Source organism: Ceratotherium simum, chromosome 5 (assembly GCF_057802395.1).
Source record: "Ceratotherium simum simum isolate JZ-2026a chromosome 5, ASM5780239v1, whole genome shotgun sequence".
Lineage (NCBI taxonomy): Eukaryota > Metazoa > Chordata > Mammalia > Perissodactyla > Rhinocerotidae > Ceratotherium > Ceratotherium simum.
In genome coordinates, this window is record NC_141904.1 from 65,519,253 (window position 1) to 65,537,936 (window position 18,684).

The 18,684-nt window shown below is 36.5% G+C and overlaps 1 protein-coding gene across 2 annotated transcripts in view; it reads left to right on the forward strand.

The window, feature by feature from the left end:
• Positions 1 to 18,684, forward strand: part of SLC25A26 (solute carrier family 25 member 26) — a 149,231-nt gene that overhangs the window by 28,136 nt on the left and 102,411 nt on the right. For both annotated transcript variants that reach the window (XM_087431300.1, XM_004419900.3), the window contains 2 exons: positions 5,637 to 5,741; positions 6,885 to 6,932. In XM_087431300.1, coding sequence (XP_087287426.1) covers positions 5,637 to 5,741; positions 6,885 to 6,932 — 153 coding nt within the window. The remainder of the gene's footprint in view (positions 1 to 5,636; positions 5,742 to 6,884; positions 6,933 to 18,684) is intronic.

An 18,684-nucleotide genomic window follows, 5' to 3' on the forward strand; every position in this document is an offset into this window, starting at 1 on the left:
AGGCTTTTGTCACCAAATGTGAAATCATGGCTCATTTCTGTTTTGGAAAGGTATAAAAATGAAAAATCCATTTGGGGCTTACCTCTTGAGTTGTGTAGAATTCTGGGAACAGATTTTAGATACAGGACCTAAAAGGTGATATAATTATTTTTGTTGAGAAGACTATTAACTTTCTGTCTAGAGTCTGGATTATCAAGGATATTAGTTTTGTCAAGCAAGAGAAGACTAATACCTACAAAAACTTAAAAATTTTCTTCTTATGCCTGTTGGCTATTTGTAGACATGGAAGTAGTCTTGTAAGGAAGAAAGGTGTGATGAACTTTTGCCCCAATATCAGTGAATAAAATATAAACCCTAAGGAGGGTACGTTAGGATTTCTAAATTGCTGTTTGGATTATTTTATCAACAGCTGTGATTCCATTTGTAACCAGAAGATGGCAGAATTGACACACAGATGAACTGTTCAGTTATAGGGGTTTGATTTTAAATGGTAGTGTAGAAAGATATGTTAGGTTTTCTTAATTTGGAAACCTTTCTAGAAAGAATTTTGGAAATTACACAGGGAATGTGGAGTGAAATACAAGTAACTAAACTGTGCATTTAAAAAATCTTCAGAGTGCCATGAGGTCTCTCTCTCTCTCTTTTACTAATTTGCCACATTGAGTTTACTCTGCAAAGTCTAAAGCAGCTTTTGCTTTGAATGTGATTAAACTTTTATTGGCTCTATTCAACTCATTTACGTTTCCACTGAACTTCTTATAGATTTGCCTGTTTAAACATGAAGAAGCAGCTAATAATTAAACCTTGAACCTTTAAGTTCGTTTTGCGTTTAAGTATGATTTACTGTTGATGAAAAATAGTTCTGAAGATGATAATGAAAAGGTTTGGGTTTCACCCTTGCTTCTTAAGCCAATTAGCTCTCTGACCTTCAGTAACTTCTACCATCTCAGACTGATTTGTATATAAAATACTGACATAATTAGCTTCTAATATCAGAGGAATATTTACAGGTTGTTGATTAAGTTTCTTAGAGAAAAGTCTTAAATCAGGTAATTTTTGGTGAACCATGTTGAAATAGTTGGGTAAAAGATACAGTGTTAATGCAAGTTGCTATTGGTGATGCCTAGTGACTTGGAAGAGCATTTCAAGAGTGAAAAGATGGAAGTGAGACAGGTGACGTGTGGAGGTATGGAGCTTGGCTGTGGCAACCAAAGAACCGGAGATGCTAAAATGCAGCATCTCTCTTTCTCTCTCTTTCCCTCTTTCTTTCTGCCTTCACTCATTTTACTGAATGTGAGGCCAAAGTTCACTGTAATTTTTTCCCTTTCACACACCTAGTCTTATGACTTGTAGTTTAGCGTCTTGGTGTTTAATAAATACTAAAAGGAGACTTTCAGCTCTCCATTGCAAAAATAAGTAAAAAACATAACAGAAAAGTTTTTATTTATGTCAAAGAAAGAAAAATCTTGGTAGTAGCTTCATTATTATAATCAATTTTTAGTCTAAAGTTCATCAGATTTTTGGTATGTTTAATTCTAATGAGGCCAGTATTGCATTTTAGTGTTGATAAAAGATGGGGACATGTATTTTCTTTATGGAAAACCTTAGTTGTCTTGTCTTTTGATAGAACTTTAACTTATAAAACATTGTTGGGTTTAATGAAAATGCCACCATTCCTGTGTCCTGGATTCATACTGAGCCCCAGATTTATGAGGAAAGAATGCTCTAAAGAATGGATTTACCAAGAGACCCACAGATGACATTACCTTTATTTCCTTTCATAGAATCACAATACTGTAATGTGTGTTTGTTCTTGTGCAGTGAAATACTCTGTTGTAGCTCAAATTCAAATCTAAGAAAGATCAGAGTTAATAGAAAACCAAATGGAAGGCAGCGGAGTTACTGGAGGAAACAGACAGAGGCATTGCTTTGTGGCCTCTCTCTCATGCCAGAATTGCCACACCACGGAAGTCAGGAAGCCGTGCTGGGTGCTTTGTACTCCTTCTGTTAGATTGTTTTTCATTTGAGAACCTTTTCAAAGTTATTCTTCTGCTTCTATATTTTTGAGAAATAAAAACATAATGTAAGAACATGGAAGGTTATGAAGCATGAAGTTCCATAAATATTTATGCCAAGTCACAAAAGTAGACAATTCCTATTTTCTTGACATATTGGGGTCATATTTCACTCTTGACCTCTTGAATTGAAAAATACAAGGAGTTAGTATACCCTTTTCTTTCTTTTCTCTTTCCTTTTTTATTTATTTATTTTCATTCCTTTAATGAGTTTTAGAATCTAGGAGTTGTCCTGTTAGGTTCATGCAAGTTTCAGTGGACTTTATTTTCTATCCTGGTTTATAAGTATGGGTTTAAAAGTTTACACTTATGAAAAATAACATAATTTATAGCCACTTTTAGGCCTTAGTGGTAAGCTGTTTAATCTGTGCGTGTGTTATTGTTACTAAATTAAAAATAAATTGTTTTTTGTTAAGCTTACTAAGTAAGATTGTATCTAAAAGCATATTTTAAATTAGCCCTTTCATTTTATTTTCTCCCTTACTTAAAATCTTGGGTCCGTAACAAATATTTTTGCCCTTTTAAATTATGTTAAAGAAGCTTACAAAGTAATGTCCATGTTCCTTGTAGAGAATTTAGAAAATGCAGGCGGAGAAGAAGGAGAAACATCACCTGTAATCTCTGTCTATTTGTCCAGTCTTTATCTAACTGTACGTATGGGCAGTCTATTCAGTACAAAGAAAAAATATATATGTTTAAAAAATTTTGGGTAAGTTATTTCTGTGGAAATGATTGATTTTTGGCATTTCCTCTTGGGTAGTTTCATTTGCTTTCTACATAAAACAATACAAAAAAAATATAGTAGATACAATTTTGCTTGTCAGGTATACCTCAGTAAAGCTCAGGAGAAAATACAGGAGAGAGATCTTTCCCCCCAGTTGATTAGTAAGGGTGATGCATATTTCCTTCTTGCCCTCAAGGTGTTTCAGGTTTAGAGAAAGAGAAAATAATATATTTTAAAAACTATGTGTGGAATTTAATAAGTAAAAAAATGTCAGGTATGATAGTTTATTTTGGGAAATAAGAATAAGGAGGAAATAGTTTATTTGGAGAATAAAGAGGGAATCTTTTGAGGTTAAGAAGAGAAGGTATGATTGAGGAAAATTAAGAATTATGGAAATCAAGACATAAACAGATATAAAGATTTCTGGTCCAAGTCAAATAAGAAAAATTAGACCCAGGAAGGCAGAGGGAAAGCCGAGAATTCACTTGCAGAGCTGAGGCCACAGTCTAGGTCTGAAGACCCTCAGCCAGAACACTGCTCATTCCCTCTTGGACTTGAGCCCTGAAGGAAAGGTCCAGTTCAGATGCAGGAAGCACCCTCCGCTGAGGGGCAGTATGGGCAAAGGGAGGTAGTCACAACAGTGTAAGCATGTGCTGGCGCTCCTGACTCTACCAGTTTTTGTAGCCTCTGGGATCTTCACGTATTATCCCATTTCTATCTTAGATGGTCAACCTCTACCTTGCTGTTACCACTTTCCCTCATCCTGTTTGCAAATATTTACCATCCTAGATAAAACAAGACCAAGAACTATTCCTTGGCCCTATGGCCACCTTTAACTACTAACCCATCGCTCCTACCTTCTTAGCGAGCTTCCTGTGGTAGTAGTCTACACTTGTCCTCTCTATCTCTAAATTGCTTTTGAATTCACTGTGGGTCTCCTGCCCCAGCCACTCCATTGCAACAATTCTGATGAACACTGTTAACTCTCATATGTGCACTGCTTGAGACTCTTGACCCTTTTGCTCTGCAAATCTCCATTTGAGACTTCTGACCCCCTTGAATATCAAGTAGGGTTCTTGGTTGCTTGCAGTCAAAATTGATCTTGGCTAACCTATGGGAAAAAAGATTATTTTTTGGCAGGTTGACAGATATGTTTGGTTGCCTTCCCCTTAGACTGTAGAATACTGATTTGGTTTGGGTGGCAGTGTCCCTAGCCCTTTGCTAGATCTGCTTATTCTTAGCCTCCTAACAACGGATGGTTATATCATACAATTCTGGCCAATATGAGCAAGTGGATACCTATGGGGAGGCATCTGAGAAAAAGAAGGAGGCCTGTTTTTCTTGCCTTGAACTCAGTTGTGTGACGAGGTGATGCTGGAGGATATAAGAGCCGTCTTTTACTCATGAGGCAGCAAGCCTAAGGATAAAAAGCCAATATACCAAGGCAAAAGGATAGCAAGAGCCTGGTTTGTGCTCCCTTTGTTGAGGTTCTGCACAAAATATTGAACTGCCTATCACCAAAAAACTTATTAGGTCACCTAATTAAATGTCATTTACTGTGTAAGCCACTAGTTGGTGTTTTGCTCTTTTATCCAAAAAAGCTGTTACTTCTGTAATTGACTCTGGACACTGTTTGATGGCTCTTGGGATACATGGAAGACTGGAGAATGAGGTGTGGGAAATAAATGGGAAGGGAAAGCATGGCAAGAACCACAGCCAGGCCTACACCTTAGGAACAGTGTGGTTAGGATGCCGTTGTCTATATATATCACATTTTCTTTATCCATTCATGTGTCGATGGACACTTAGGTGGTTTCCATGTCTTGGCTACTGTAAATAATGCTGCATTGAACATGGGGGTGCAGATATCTCTTTGACATAATGATTTCATTTCCTTTGGATATATACCAAGAAGTGGAATTGCTGAATCACATGGTAGTTCTATTTTTAATTTTTTGAGGACCCTCTGTACTGTTTTCCATAGTGGTTGTATCAATTTACATCCCCACCGACAGTGCACAAGGGTTCCCTTTTCTCCACATCCTCACCAACATTTGTTATCTTTTTGATGAGATGACAGCCATAGTAAGAGATGGGGGGTGATTGACCAATTCTTTATTGTTCCAATTTCTGAAAGTAAGTAGGCTACTGAAGGCAGAGTCCTGGAAGTGTGAGTTTGAGGTGGCATACACCTCACCCTGGCTTATCACCAACAGTGATGTTAAAATCATTTGTTGACTCATCAGGAGTGAGTGTGGACCAGTCAGGATCTGTGTCAACTTGAATACTGGAGCAGGGTCTGAGAGTGCCTGGAGTTACTCCTCAGTTGTTGCATGGTGGGAAGGTGTGGGGTTGGGAGCTGGTCGAGGCAGGGGGTGGTGAGATGGAAGGTTGGGGGTAACCAGCTGATGATCAGTCTTGCCTCTATCGATATGTGCATTACTTCCAAAAAAGCAAAGGCCCTTTTGGTTCATTCTTTCATCAAATGTTTGAATTGGTTGTCAAGTGAACACCAGATACTGTTCTAGGTGTTGGGAGTTCAAAATGAATAAATGTGCTTCTTGCCGTTGAGGGATTTATACATAGATGTGTTTTGAACAATGTGGCAGGAGGTGGGAGGCTCTATATAGGACAAGGAAGGAGAGGTTTTGGGCTGATAAAACAATGTATGTCCATTATGGGTCCAAGTGTTTTAGTTCATACAAAACAAACCTTTTGACATCTTGCACTAACCCTGTACATTATGCCTTTTTTACTATAATTTTTGCTTATTAAAAAACTTCAATTTTCATAGCAGTTAGTTCTTTTTAGGATGTAATTAAATTTCTGTATTTTAGGTTGCCTGCCTGATTCGAGTTCCTACTGAAGTAGTTAAGCAGAGGGCACAAGTATCTGCTTCTTCAAGAACGTTTCATATTTTCTCTAACATCTTATATGAAGAGGTGAGATGTGTTTTTCAGTTCTCTTTGTTCTTTATTGAGAAAGATTTTATAGTGGCTAATATGAATGCTGTGGGTCTCATATCAGGAGTCTTAGAAGAAACCTTAAAGCTAAATTTAATGTCCAATTATAGGAACTTTTTATGCTAAGATTATCTTTGTCTTTCCTTTGTTTTTGGATTTTTATTTTCATTTTTATTTCTTTTTCAAATTTCTAAACAAATGCATATTAAGTGCCACTACTGTACATGTGTCTTACAGTGTAATTGCCCTGTCGTTTTTTGGGAAATAGACATGGAGTAAAGAGCAGATATGTGAAGTGAATTAAGATATTATATTAAAACATCACTACAGAATTTGAGAGCCTGTGGAAGAGAACTGTAGTAATGGACTGATTTTAGTGACCAATGTCATAATGTTGATATCAAGATGTAATTCCTCTTTTCCTGGTCAGTTTTAAGCTGTGGGTCAGAAATCGTTCTTGCTGGCCATGTGATTAGGGACCATTGAACTGCATTCCTTTACAGTCTTTACAGAAGTCTTTTTTTTTTATGGAAGTCATTCACATGGAAATTTCAGTGAGTCTGAATTTTAGAAGAATTATTCTTAATGGTTCCTCTGTCACCTTGGTGAGGAGATAATGAGTATTTCATTGTATGAATGAGATCAATCCCGTAGAGGGTCCCTGTTGAATCATGTCTATGGTTAAATAGATACGGCTTGTCCAGAGGTATTTATCACTTGATTGAGAGATTATTAATGAATTTATGATGTCTTCTGATTGAAACTATGAAATATAATTCTGTTTTTATATGAAAGGGTAATCGGCATTCTGTATGCATTTGCTTTTGGAAATATATTGATTTAAAGCATCTGAAGTGTTCTTTTCAGGAGAAGAAATATTGAAAGCAACTGAAGTTCTGTGTAGTCAGTTTTATTGTTAGAGATGTTCCCATTTTGAAGGAGCTGACCTGAGCTTTGTATATCTTAGGCCAGTTTAGAATCTTTAACCTCTTACGGAACTGTGGTTATAGTGAGCGTTTTAAACCTCAAACTTTAGCACAGGTGAATCTGTTTTGTTTGGAATGTCATTCAGGAATCGCTGCTGTTTTAACTTGCTGAGCCCTTGCCTTTTGTTTGTTTCAGGGCATCCAAGGATTGTATCGAGGCTACAAAAGCACAGTTTTAAGAGAGGTAACTCACTCAGTTTCCAATAATGAACTACAAAAGAATGATGTGCTTTGTCCAGTAAATTTATTTGGAGAAACTGCATTTAAAAAATTAAAAAGAGAGATTATGATCACTTTTTAAAGCACTCTGTTTAGTCTTGTCTTGGTTCCTGCATCTAGTGAATGGGTAGAATGGGTTTGCTGAAAGACCAATCCAGTGGTCAGAGTGGCCCATCCTATAGCTTCGCTGTTATTCTAGCGTGGCTAACTATCTGTTATAGCTGAAATATTAAGAAATAACTACTAAGGGTAAGATATTAAGTTAATTACTGTAATACAGAGAATTAATGAAAAATTGGTAATGAAAGCAGCACTCTGAGACAAGTGTCTCAAAAGTCTGTATCATGCAGTTAGCTCTTGACTTACTGATAACAAAGTATGATGAGCTGGACCGGTGGTTCAGTTTGGACCGGCGTCCTGGCTCTCCAGGTGACCTGCAGTAAGCCGTTTCACCTCTCAGTGCCTTCTGATTCTAAATTCTGTGATTCAATATGTGGTAATTTTTTTTTCTTTTTTTTTGGTTGATAAAGCAAAAGTGATTTCAGTATATTACTGCAAGAAGCATGTTTTAATCTTTGTCTCACATAGAAGAGGCTATTTTGAACTTCAAATTTGATTTATAGATATGTGAGATATAAGAGAACTTTTTGATTTGGAACATAATTTTTTTTTGAGTTTAAATCTTAAGTTTTTTTTCAGCTTTATTGAGGTATAATTGGCAAATAAAATTATAAGGTGTTTAAGTGTAAAATGTGATGATTTGATATATGTATACACTGTAAAAAGGATTGGGACATAATTTTTTATTAAAGAAAATACAAATGATAATCTGCAGACGTCTGCTCCATGGCCCTTTTTTCTATTTGGAGTTCCTTGGATGCTAAAACATTTTCATTTATAAAAATGTTTTTAAATTAAATAAATATTGTGCTAATTAGCAGAATATTGAAATTCTTTGAAATCCCTAATTTTACTCCCAGGTAGTTTTTAAAATTTATTTTGTTTCTTATTATAGATTACAACCTTTATGCAACACCACTGCTACTTGTTATTTAAAGCTTTGATTTCCGTGAGGTAACAACCTTTAGTGTAGTGTGGTATAGTTGGTATAGATCTTTGAAAAACTTCTTTTAAAGGCAAACGGAATGTTTCAAAATTAGTTATTTGTGTGAAGATGACTTCTGCCTTTCAAAAGTATCACTATATCTTCATTCTGTACCTATTTTCTGATTCACTAAACATGTGTTATTTACTCTGATTTCACCTGGGTGCAGGAACAAGGGGGAGGCAATAAACCTTTTTTATTTTTCTGAGAGATACTGAATAAATGAATATATTTACATGCCAGAGAATACTGGTTTTGCATACAAACAGATAAAATACATGGTTACAACTGCATTCTATTCTTTTAAAAATTTGTTTTGACATATGTCACACTAGTAATTAATTTCTAGGCTGCAATTCTTGCAAATAGTGTGACTCTAGTGAGATGACTTTGTTTACTCAAAATGGCAGTGCTTTGTTGGAAATTTAATTGGGGTCTTCTGCATTATGCGTATTCATAAACGATCCTTCAGAACTGATTTTAGTTGAAATATTGCTTTTGTAGAGATTCTCTGATAGAATGAGAGACGAATTATTGCTGAGTGAAACATAGCTTCTTTTCAAAATGAGAAAAATTACAAGTGATATATCTGCTTTAAACAAAATTTTTGCGTTATAAATAGTTTCAATTCTTACATTATTTTGACACCAATATCAAATCTTTTTGCCAAGACCTTGTTTGATTGTTTCAATAAGAAAATACATTGAAGCCTTAGTGAGAATCACCAGGAAACTTATACATTTATTCTGTGTGCAATTTTTTCTTTAGAAAAAATTCCCTAGCAGTAACCCATTAGAATGAGATTGAAGTTTGAATCCGTGCATTATAAGATAGATTATGTGTGGTGTTTAGATTTTATGAGTGCTGTCACGTTTTTTTACTGCATTTGATGTTTGTGGAGATTGCATGCTAATCCCTTATGTTCTTCTAAATTATTTTAGTTACTGTGAATTTTAGACTGAGTCTAAGCAAGGTCAACAGATTATACTATTTACTTCATCCTTTCAGTATTCATTTTCTACGTGATTTTGGCCAAATTAGATGTGGCCGAGCATTGTGGTGCAGTGGTGTTACTACAGTAAGATGGAAATGGGGAACAAAATCACAGCTGCTTTCATAGCATGGCTGATTTCAGAGAGTCCATTGTCCTGAAAGTTCTATGGAGAGCAGCCCCAAATCTTGGATGTGAATTAGGAGGATTTCTATAGAGGAAGAAAGCAGAGAAAGGCAAGTTGTTTCAAAAGAGGTAGGAATAAGTTAAGCTCAGCAAATACATTTTATCCTCAAATTCTACTCAACCATCATTTTAAGAGTGCCTGCTGTGTGTTGAGTACCATGCAGAACATTTCTGCCCTAAAGGATTCATGTTCTGATGGGGAAACAAATATGGGAGTAGACACTTTACAGTTCAGTGTAATGGTGCTGTAATGATGTGTATATACAAGATGCAGCTGGGATTATAGAAGAAGCAGTGCTTGAGTGGTACTCAATTGGTATTTGTTGCATTAATAAAAATGAGTCTTGACTTAATTCTTGAAGGAGTGGCAATTAGAAGTAGTCAAAGAGAGCAGATGTAACAACATGAGCAAAGGCATAGAGAGTAAAACGTGTGTACCTTGCTTACCTCAGCAAAATTGGGGTTTTCACGCTCATAGAAGAGGCAAGAGTGATTTCCCTCTACCTCAAGCCAAGTGAGGGCACTTCAGGAAAGCACTCAACCAAGTGGGGTATTTACCTGGATGAGAGATTGACCCTCTCACCCCAGCTGCATGTTTGCCAGGGGACTGGAGTGGAACACATGGGAGAAGCCCTTGGAAGAGCCTGACATGTGTCCCCTGGAGTTTGGAGGATAGATTATTGGTGTTTGACTCTTATCTACACAAATATGAGGCGAGACACTGGTTGGAGTTGCCTCAATGGTAAGATGTTGCTGTTTTGGTAATGGAATAACTCCTGGCTTCTTTTTGGTAGTTAAGTGTAGCCACTAATGAGATTTGAGATAGGTTAGGATTATCTCCTCCTCTCCCCCCAGTTTTGCTACCAGGCTTCAATGAAAGCAAGTCCCTCACCAAATTCTATTACACATGCAGTCAAAGTCAAACAGTCAAGCAGGCCAAAACACATCATTCAACCTGTTCTGTAAGTTCATTGAAGCCTCGATCTGTCCCTTTATTTATTTATTTATTTTTAATTTATTTTATTTGTTCCCCAAAGCCCCAGTAGATAGTTGTATGTCATAGCTGCACATCCTTCTAGTTGCTGTATGTGGGATGCGGCCTCAGCATGGCTGGACAAGCGGTGTGTCGGTGCGCACCCGGGAACCGCACCCGGGCCGCCAGCAGCGGAGCGCGCGCACTTAACCGCTAAGCCACAGGGCAAGCCCTCAATCTGTCCCTTTAGGTGCACAAATCACTACACTGATTGAAAAGTTCACTTGCACATGGACACGGAAGTTACCCTTATTGTGTATTTCAGGCAGTGAGAATTCCCCCAATGTAGTGGCTGGAAACAGGAACCTTTAGGAATCAGGCCTTAAGGATCATCCTTCAAAGTCTCTTTCCCAGCTCTGTTGTCTGCCCACTCAGTTCCTTTTCCCCCAAACTCTTCATTTGTATATTTTTCCAGAGACGCTCTATCCTAGGTGTTCTGCATCTTGTTTTTTTTTTAACCAAAATATTTTAGAGATCATTTTCTATCACTTCATAAAGAGCACCCTCTTTTTTTTATGATTGCATAGTACTCCACTGTACAAATGAGCCATTGTTTATTTAACTAGATCCTCATTGGTGGACATTATAAATGTGTTGCAATAAATAATATTGTTCCTATGTCATTTTGTACATGGTTGAGGATGTTTGTAGGTTACATGCCAAAAAGTGGAATTAATTGGTTAGAGATGTATGGACATTTATGATTTTGATACTTATCACCAAATTGCCCTTCATGGAAGTACCAGTTGACACTTTTGACAATGGTGTAGGAGCTCTCTGTTTTCTCCTGCCTCATGAACGGTGCTAGCAATCTAAGAGGTGATCTCACTGTAGTTTAACTACAGTGGGCCTATTAATGTATATTTGAGAACCATTTTATTCGTTTACTGTGAACTGATTATTTGAATTATATTAAAATTATTGTGAGAATTAAATGAAGAGATCCATGTGAAGTGCTTTCTACAGAGCCTGTCACATAGTATGTGTTCAAGAAATGTTAACTATGATTATTAGTATTCTTGGTAACTGAAAAGATTTTTGACAGGAAATGACACCTAAGGGTGAAATGCAGTTCTGCCCCTTACCAGTTGTCTGCCTCTTGGCAAGTTACGTAACCTCTCTGAGCCCCAGTTTGCCCATCTGTGCTAGGAACGTTGCATAGACTGTTCTCCCTGAAATCCCACAGCATTCTTATGAAGGAGGAAATACAGCATTATGGTCTGCTGGGAAACTCAGAAATGAAGAAATCTGCCTCTAGGTTGTTAGGTTCTCGAACAGGGATGCAACCTTGATCTCGGGTCTGCATTTAAATGTGTGAATGTCATGTCATGATGATGAGTAACAATAGTTGTATTTGAACTAGAGGGCAGTTAACTGTTATTACTTGTAAAACTTCTCAGCTACAATCGGAGCATGTTTTATCTAAATGTCTTGTGGAGAGGAATTGTTTATTCAGTTAACAAATTGCAACTGAATTTGCAATAGCCAGTAGAACTGGCTACTTCTGTAGGAAAAACAACATATTGGTTATAATAATGTAAAGTTACCCTAATTGATGGTAAGCTGATCAAAATTACTAATGTAAATGGGTTGGAAAATTTTTATGATTATTCTCTTTTGGGTCAGATTGATAATTTACTGGAATTTCCTAAATAAGATTACTCATTTAGAGGAAGGCTTTATTACTGAGCTTACAACACTTGAATGTTTTCCGTTGAAAAATGTCTTGAAGCAGCTATCTCTAGAACTTGTATTACTTACTGTCCTTAAGCCTGTCTACTGTTTCCTGCTTTCATGATAGTAAAAAAAGAAAAAAAAGTTAGTGCTATCTGATAAGAAAGAATATTTTCTCCTTGTATCAATCAGTGCTGCCTGTCTGTCTCTGTGTGTGTTTGTATGAAATTGTTTTCTTTGATTTACCTCTTCCTTTCTCTTTTGGTTTGTCTTTACATTTCATTGCTGTCTAGCTACATATAATTATGTCTTGTCTTCTGAAATAGCATGTAAGTTCCTCTTGAAAACAGCTGTTGGATTTTTACCTTTTCATAGCATGCACAGGCTTTAGCATAATGCCTTCCACAAAGTCAGCACTCAGTAAATTTTTTTCTATTCCTTTAAATGTGATTATTTTTTGTTCAGATGCTACTAGACACCATGACCATTTCAGAATACTCAGGGAGCTCTAAGGGGACTTGGAATTATGCAGGGTGGTGCCTCAGCCTTTTGATGCACTGCATTCTAAGGTCTTTGCATTAGATAGGTGATGAAATACCAATGAGTATCCAGTCACGTGCTGAATAACGACGTTTAGGTCAATGATGGACCACATATACGAAGATGGTTTCGTAAGATTAGTACCATATAGCCTAGATGTGTAGTAGGCTATAGCGTGTAGGTTTGTGTAAGTACACTCTGATGTTCACACAATGACGAAATTGCCTAACAACGAATTTCTCAGAACTTATACCTGTCGTTAAGTGATGCATGACTGTATAACTTTCTCAGATTTCAGTCTTCTTAAACCTTGAAAAAAAAGTTATTGGAAGACTGGCTTAATTAGAAAAATAATAAGCTCTGTAATTAATTCCATTATTTTTCACATCTTAGTAATTCCCCTGAAAGGGAAAAAAGTGATTATAAATTTTTCCAAACTTTTATTGTGAAATTGTTTTTCCATTAAAATCAAATGCAAACATATTGAACCCTATTTTAATCCTCCATAATTCATTTTATTAACTATGACCAAATAGAACATCTGTTAAAATTCCATAATGTTAGCTTCATGGGAAAAGAAAAAAATCCGTTTGCTCTTGGAATTTGCCCATTGTTTTATTGTTCAGGCTTTCAGTAAATGTGTAATGAGACATCTTATTAATGGGAATATTAAACAAATGAAAATGAAATGTCCCCTTTAATCACAGAGGTTTATGAAATGAGTCACTTAATTGCGTTTACATTATTAAACTTCACTGTAGAGATATTCTGTGACGAATGAACAATGTTCATTTAATTCATTCCTTAATTCAAGAACCTAAATTATTACTCCTCAAATATGGATTTTAGCCTATAGTTTTTCATCATCTCTTAAATAAACAAACATTTTTAGAAAGAATACTTTAGTGGAATTAATGTAGAAAAATTACTTCAGCCCTTTTGTGCATATTTTCTCGTGTTTTGTTTACATGAAACCAGCTGCTATTTACTTTTCTCATTCTTTGGACGAATTTCATTTTCACTGTACAGTTTTGAAAAGGCTACATATGTCCATTGTTGCATGCTGGTCTTGTTATCCTGAAGGGACACCAGTTCTTGTGTATATGGTTTACTGGGATGTAAATGCAATAACGTGACTCTTCAGTATAAACACATAAGAAAGCTGTTGGAGAAAGGTGAGAATTGTCTCTTAATTCTTTATTTTAAATATTAACATCATAAACCATAATGTTGAAAAAGGCTCTTTGTTATTCCTTTCATCCCATGTGAAATATCCTCTTCCTTTATCTTTGTGTGTCAGTTTTGGTTGCGTCTAGGCTGCAAATAACAGAAAATCTGACTACAATGGCTGTACCAAATAAAGTGTTTTTTTTTCCTTCTGTAACAAGAAATCTGGAGATGATCTGTCTAAGGCTGGTGTATTGGTTAAATGAGGGCATCCAGGATCCAAGCTCTTTGTTTCTGCTTGGCTAACATTAATGTGCTGGCTATTTTACTCATGGTCACAAAATGGCTGCTGCACTTTTAGGCATCATGGCCATTCCACATATGAAGAAGGGGGAAGGGCAGGAGGCAGTACTAGTCTTATCTGTTACTCTGTTTAACTGGAAAACAAATTTTCTTGAGTCTGGTGTCTTAGTGCCTTCCTGAGTTGCATGGGGATTGAGAAATTGAGTATGTATGTAGCTTTTTAGTGTGGTCAGCGAAGGTGTGCCAGGAGGGACTTGGGACTATTGTTACTGAGTCACCCTACAGTGTTTGCCATAACCTGTCTGTGCAAGTCCTTTTAGCTCAAGTTCCATCCCTTCAGAAAGGAAACCATTACATGCACCTCTAGCTTCAGCCCATACTTGGGTACTCTGTTGTTAACATCCTTGAGCACTTGTCTGGGCCACAATTTTTGGACATTTAATTCTACTTTGGAAACGGTAATATCTGTTCTTATTCTTTTTCTTCCACCTTTGTTCTTTTGGGGCACCATTGTGGAAGCTCTTCCTTAAAAATCATTTGGTGGTCTCTCGGTAATTATTATTTTGAAGGCATGAGTTTGCTTTAAAGTTACTTATTTGGGGCTGGCCCCGTGGCTTAGTGGTTAAGTGCGTGCGCTCCGCTGCTGGCGGCCCGGGGTTCGGATCCCGGGCGTGCACCGAGGCACCGCTTCTCCGGCCATGCTGAGGCCGCGTCCCATATATAGCAACTAGCAGGATGTGCAACTATGACATACAACTATCTACTGGGGCTTTGGGGGAAAAATAAATAAATAAAATTATAAAGTTACTTATTTGTTTATACAGTTTTGATTTTAAAGTTAAGATCTCAGAATTCCTGTATTGATATATGTAGACACTTTGCTTAAAAAATAAGTAAATCACAATAGAAATAATAGCTAATGTTTACTAAATACTTACAAGGTTCCAGTCACTGTGCTAAGTTCTTTACATGCATTATTTCGTATAATCCTCACAGCAGCCCAAAACAGGATCCCTACTTTATGGAAACTGACGCTTAGTGAGGTTGTGGTTTGCCCAAAGTCTCACATCCAGTAAGGGAAAGAACCAAGGACTCCAGGCCCATGATCTTAACCCCTATGGGGAGCTGTATTTTTGCATTATATGTGCAGATAAATATTTTTGGGGAGGAAAATATATACTTAAAATTAATAGCCCTTATATCTTTCTTCAGTCTTTAAACTTTTAAGTAGGCATTAGTGCCAGGAGTTTGGGGGAAACAGCAACTGGAAGTCGACATGACTTTAAAAGAAAAGGTAATAAGAGGATATAAACAGACATAGAGAATGTGCTTTGATAGAGATGTTCACAACGAACAGTGGCTTGTAAGTGCACATTATTCCACATATTTGCATGATTTGCTCTTCTCATGCAGATGTTACTTCACATACTCCTTCTCTGAGGGGTCTCCTGTGACCACTCTAGCTAAAATAGACCTGCCCCAACCCCGATGACTTGTTACCCTAGCATGCACCATTATCTGAAATTATCTTAATTTCCTGTTTACAAACTTATTATCTGCCTCTTTTCCCCTGCTAGAATATACACATTACTATGAGGTGGCTACTGTTTGTTTTGTTCCCTACTACTAATCCAACACCTAAAAGAATGCTTGACACACAATGCACTCAGAAAATATCGAATGAACAAATCAATGACTTAAACATAGTTGCTTCCCAGAAGTACACTAGTTTTAAGTACTCCAGCAGATGCTCAGGGTAAGATGATTTGGCAAGAATTATGGAGTCCTCACTTAATTTGCAGGTAAGTTAGTGTTTTTTTTGCCATTTAAACTTTCTGTACTTCCAATGAAGTTAATTTCTCCCTTGTCTTTTCTTATCATATTTCCTGGTATTCTTGTGCCTTCCACATATAAGCCCTTATTTTAATTTCATCATTTCTCGTTTTAAGGGTTGTTCCTATGAGTATTTTATATATGTAAAACACTTTTTGAAATGACATACGAAGGTAATAAACAACTCATTATTGAAGAAAATCCTTCATCAGATATATGCACGTTATGTGCAATGAACACTGTGTGGATCCAAAATTACTCTTGAGATTCTCAGTACTGTATACTATCTTATTGGACCATCTCATAAGCACCATCTTCTAAGAAGCGTTAAGAAAGAAACTATAGGGCCGGCCCCATGGCTTAGCGGTTAAGTGCGCACGCTCCGCTACTGGTGGCCCAGGTTTGGATCCCGGGCACGCACCAACGCACCGCTTCTCCGGCCATGCTGAGGCTGCATCCCACATACAGCAACTAGAAGGATGTGCAACTATGACATACAACTATCTACTGGGGCTTTGGGGGAAAAAAAGGAGGAGGATTGGCAATAGATGTTAGCTCAGAGCCGGTCTTCCTCAGCAAAAAGAGGAGGATTAGCACGGGTGTTAGCTCAGGGCTGATCTTCCTCACAGAAAAAAAAAGACTGAAAGAAAGAAACTATATGTATTAAAACCAAGTTAGAAGGAAAAATCTAGAATTTTTGTATATGATTCAAGTATTGTGATTGAAGGAAATCATTTAAAGGAACTACTATTGAAAATAATGATCTGTGAATTTGACTACCTACTTGCAGATTACCTTGGGATCATATAATGATAATAGTTAGAATTTGAATTCTGATCATGTACTTTACATATATTTTTCTAATCCTTCACTGGAAGATATGAATCTTTTTTACAGATCAGCAAGCTGAGGCTTGGAAAAGCTAGGTGATGCTGGTCGTATGTGGCAGGACTAGAAGTGGAGGCCAAGCCTGTGTGATTCCAAAGCCTGTGCTTCTTGTTAAACCTCGCTTCCTGCTCATGTCTTGCAGATCAGTTCACTGCTCATTCCTCTTGGAATTTTTGAGTAAATTTTAGGTAAATAAAATGGTAGCATATCTGTAAGACTTGAAACAAATCTGTTAACTTGAAGTGGAGCACATTTTCTGAGTGTTAGAGAATTCTAAAAGATAGAAATGGAACCATCTATATAGGCAGAACACAGTGAGATGCTTCTAAATTAGGCATTAATATTGATTTCAACATCCTGCTTCATCCAGCTTTTGTTATGGTTGCTTAAAAATGCTTTGACTGATTTTAGACTCTGTCCTCCTTCTTCCCTGGGCTGAGAAACAGCACAATAGGTGGGACAAAGTGTATAATCTTTGGCTTGAAATGGTGTTGGTTCTTAGATAGGTGATTAGTATATAAATTATTGACTAGTGGAGAAGCAGAAATTGGTGAGAGAGAAGGATAGTTCTTTTCCTTTTTGAAAATGCTCTGCTTTTTGTAATTGAACTTGTGGATGCAAAAAGTTGTGTTATAGAATAACACACTAGAGGGCACACAATGCCTATGTTTTAGATGGTGGTAGAAACTTCAGTATACGTGAACCTGACAGCTCTTGAGTTGATTGCGTGGCACCTTTAAAAATGGTTCAAATTAAAAAATGAAAATCCAAGCATAATAGTGTTTTCCAATCCAATGTTCCTGAATAAACAAATTTGTTTTACCTTTTGATACAAGTATGCACAGAAATTTATTTATTTGGATTCTAATTTTTTAAACTTTATCATAGAAAAATTAAAAAATACACAAAAAGATTAGTAAAATGAATCCCTGTGGGCCCATCAGTCAGCTTCAACAGTGATCAACTCTTGGCCAGTATTGTTTCATCTGTAACCAGACTCATTTTCCCCACAAAATAATATAATTATTTTGAAGCAATTATCAGATATTATTTTATGCAGAACTACTTCATCCTGCATCTCTGAAAGATAAGAACTGGCAAATAGATTTAACTTATTAAAAATGAATGTCACAGTCTCAAAGTATTTCCCCCAAGCTATTTATTAATTACAAGGAGAAAAATAGTAATTTCACTGTTGGAAACACTGGCAGACACTACCTCATTCAAGTGATCAAGGTTAACATCACTGGTAATAAAATGTATCGACATCGTACTCCCCCAGTATGACGCACCAGGAAGGACACCATATCACTTCTTTGGTCGTCTTGCCAAAAAATGTATAACCTCAATTTGATCGTGAGAAAACATCAGACAAACCCAAATTGAGAGACATTTTATAAAATTGTCAAAGTCATAAAAAATAAAGATGAAAGAACTATCACATATAGGAGGAGACTATGAGGACACAACAAGATAAATGCAGTGTGGGATTCTGAATTGGATGCTAGAACAGAAAAAGGATATTAGGAGGAAAAACTGGTGAAATTCAAATAAGGTCTATAATTTAGCTATTAGTGTTACAGCAATATGTATAGCTGGTTTTGATCATCGTATCTGGTTATTTAAGATGTTAACATTAGGGAAGCTAGATGTAGGGTGTATGTGAACTCCCTGTACTATTTTAGTGACTTTAAAAAGTCTATAAATTATTAAAAAAATTAAAAGCTGAAAAAGCCAGATTTGGACATTGTATGAAATACTTATTTTAAAAATGATCTTCTAAAATAATGACAAAACATAATTTTTTGTTATTTTCAATTTTTATCAAAGTAATATATGCAGTTGGTAACAAGTCAAAAAATATAGAACTTAGGATGAAAAGCAGTAGTCTCCTGCCCTGTCCATTCCAGGCGTACTCGCTAGAGATAACTTGTTTTAACTGTTCCTATTGTTAGTTCTTCTTATTTCATCCGTATTTCTGGATAATATATTTAAGC